The following is a 3,346-nucleotide window of genomic DNA, read 5'->3' as shown; positions in this document are numbered from 1 at the left end:
CGATCACACTATCATGCATTTATGAGTGATTGATACCCATGATCACAAAGATTCAAAAATGAAGAAAAGATCATAGGGGCAATATGGACTACTCATAAATACAACAAATGCACCATTTATTCAAAACATAAATACAAAGAATTTATTCAAAATAAATAAATAAGTCAAAAGAAAATATATATTTATATTTTTTATAAGTATAAACTTACCTAGGGATAACTTACCGATTTACCTTCGGCAAGGGCTCATCTTTATAGTCCGTTGAGCGGGACTCTTCTCCCATTATTTCTTGCTTGATGATGGCACATCTGTCTTGGGAGGAGTAGACGGTTGCACCTGCTTGGGCCTCCACTTTAGCATTATCACCTTTGGAGGTGTGGAAGTTTGTTCAACCTTGTGCTTTGGTTTCCACACCTGCTTCGGTTGTGAAGGCTTTTGGACTTCATCCCTCTTTTCATTCTTTTTAGGAGCTATTTTCTTTTTCTACTCCTTATTTTTTCTTAGGAGCCACCTTTTCTTTTGGCTCTGGCTTTTTCTTAGATATTTTTTTATTTTTAATAAGTTGAGTCTGGGTCTCATCCTGCCTGATGCTTTGGGGGTTTGTCCCATAGAGGATGCGTATCATGTTGCACTCTTGTTGACGGCGTGGCCTGAACTCGAACTTCTCTTCTTGGCCATTAATTTTGAAGTGGATTTCTCCAGCCCCAACATCAATCTGTGCTCCAGCCGTACTCAAGAATGGTCTTCCTAGGATTAGTGGTGTTTCTTTAGTGAGCTCCATGTTGAGCACCACAAAATCCACTAGAACATATTAACCTCTGATCTTGACAGGGATGTCTTGAGCAATCCCTGCCGGGTACCAGACTGATGATTCTGCCAACTGGAGTGTCATGGTGGTTGGCTCCAGGTTGGTGAAGTTCAGCCTGTCAAAGACTGATTTCGGCATGACACTCACACTCGCCCCCAAATCACATAGGGCATGGTCGAATTGCTGGGTCCTAATTGAGCAAGAGATTGTGGGGCACCCAGGATCCTGCTTCTTCTTGGGCAGCTCATTGAGTATAGCTGCGCTACATTCTTCTATCAGCTTGACAACTTCAGTGGACGTCAATGGTCGCTTCTTGTTGATGATGTCCTTGATGAACTTGGAGTAGGACGGAATATGCAAGAGATCCATCAACGGTACACTGACCTGCGTCTTTTTGACCATTTCCACGAAGCAGATGAACTATTCATCTCCGTCCTTCTTCTTCCTCCTTTCTCTTGTGGGAAAGGGTAGCATCGTGGTGTCCCCATAGTTGTTTGGGGTTGGCTCGTCTTCCATGGATTCTTCTGATGGTTGAGCTGGCCCTTCTACCAGTGTTTCCTCCTGTTGCCGTGGCGCCCATCCTGTCTTATGGTTAGGATAAGGGGGATCACGAGTGGTCTTACCCCCTCTCGTGGTCACCGCATTTACATTTTCCACAGAATCAGGGGAAACAACAGCTTTAGCAACAGAAGCAAGCTGAGCTACTTTTAACTCGATCTTCTTATTAAAAGCTAGCTGATCTCTAACAGAAAGGGTTAGGCCATCAAGCTTTGTGTTTATGTTGACAAATATTTCATCATTTTTAGAAAGCTTTTTAACAAGATTTTCATTGATTTTGGCCTGACCTAGCACAAGATCTTTCAGCGAAGGCTGGGAGAAATTAAAACTAGAGTAATTACCATGGGGGTGGTTCTGGTTGTTCCACCCATTACCTTGCTGTTGTTGGCGGAACCCATTGTTGATGAACGATGTGGCCTCCTGGGTTCCAGGGCAATTGATCCCCATGTGGCCAACATTCCCATATTCCTCACACGTCATGTGTGAGTTGATGGCTTGGACAGTGCCGGTGGCCTGTCCGTCCAATCTCTTCATTAGTAGGTCTATTTTTGCGGCAAGCAGATTCGTCTCCTTCATGGTATGCATGCCTTTTTGTGTTTTGCGTCCCTCTCCCCAACTCTAGTTGGCTACCATCTTCTCAATTAATGTCATAGCATTCTCGATGGTCAGGGAGAGGAACGCACCACCAGCAGCGGCATCGATGTGCCCCTTAGACATGCGTGTGAGCCCCTCGTAGAAATTCTAAAGCACGAGCCAATCTTCCATCCCGTGGTGGGGGCAGGCCCGAATGTACTCCTAGAGCCTTTCCCAAGACTCAGGAATGGATTCGAGTGAAGTCTGCTGGAAGTTTGATATCTTTCCCCTTAGAGCATTTGTTTTGCTCATGGGGACAAATTTTGTGAGGAACGCCGCGGAACATTTGTCCCACTTGTTGACAGCTTCCTTGCTCTGGTAGAACCATTGCTTTGCCTTCCCCGAGAGGGATAAGGGAAACAAGCGGAGCTTGACGCTTTCACGTGAGACATCCTTGATGATGATGGTTTCGCACAGCTCAAGGAAGTTCTATAGATGCGCATTTGCATCCTCACTTGGCAAACCACAGAACTGAGTTGCCTGCACCATCGTGAGTAGGCCAGTGCGAAGCTCGAAGTTTCCATTCCCAGTGTTGACTGCGGGCCCAACGAGCACGTTGGCAACAGCGGGGGTGGAATAGTCATGGAGTGACCTGGCCATGGTGGTTGAAGCAGATGGTGCGGGGCTGATTGGTTCGACTGTCAGCGGCGTGGCAGAGGAAGAAACGGCACGAATCCTTTTCTTCCTTAGGAGTGCCTCCGGGTTGCTATTGAAGTTTGCCGGCAAGTAGAAACCGCTCATACACTATCCTGTTTTCATTCCAATAAAAAAAGGAAGAAAACAGCAAAGATTAACGTGCTTAAACTATGGCTACCAATGCTTATTTTGTAATCAACACTAAATGCCAAACCTAGATGTTTGCACTGTTCTTTGCCCTCCCCGGCAACGGTGCTAGAAATGCTTGTTGGCATTTCTTAGCGTCACTACTAAAGATAGACTATAAATCCATCATTAGCAATGGCACCAGAAATGTCGGGTGTTGGTATACCATAACTATCGTTACGTCAGAGAGATAACCCAAGGCCTTTAACGGCGCCGGCCTTAGCAGTGCAGTCTGGTAACAATAATTAGGAATGCCGGATTGGCCATCCTAACTATCCTTACTTACGATATGCAAAGCTGTAGCACGACGCAGATAAATGCACAGAGTTTACAATCTTAAGTAACGGTACTTAGGTACGCCTATCAATAGCTCATGAATATAAAGAATGAAACTGCAAGCGAACAGAACTATCATTGTAGCATTTCAACCGGTGAATATTCAAGGGTTATCATATTTAATCCTGTAGGAGGGAGTAACAAATGCATCTAGCTTGGTTTGTAGCATGATCACTTATTGAGATGCAT

General features: G+C 45.0%; 1 protein-coding gene across 1 annotated transcript; it reads right to left on the bottom strand.

The window, feature by feature from the left end:
• LOC110437263 lies at nucleotides 812-1,210 on the bottom strand. Its single transcript, XM_021465647.1, has one exon. The coding sequence runs from the start codon at nucleotides 1,208-1,210 to the stop codon at nucleotides 812-814; it is 399 nt and encodes a 132-aa protein (XP_021321322.1).

This window comes from Sorghum bicolor, chromosome 7 (genome assembly GCF_000003195.3).
Source record: "Sorghum bicolor cultivar BTx623 chromosome 7, Sorghum_bicolor_NCBIv3, whole genome shotgun sequence".
Taxonomy (NCBI): domain Eukaryota; kingdom Viridiplantae; phylum Streptophyta; class Magnoliopsida; order Poales; family Poaceae; genus Sorghum; species Sorghum bicolor.
The sequence above is the reverse complement of the archived record's forward strand: the minus strand, read 5'-3'. Positions and strand labels throughout refer to the sequence as shown.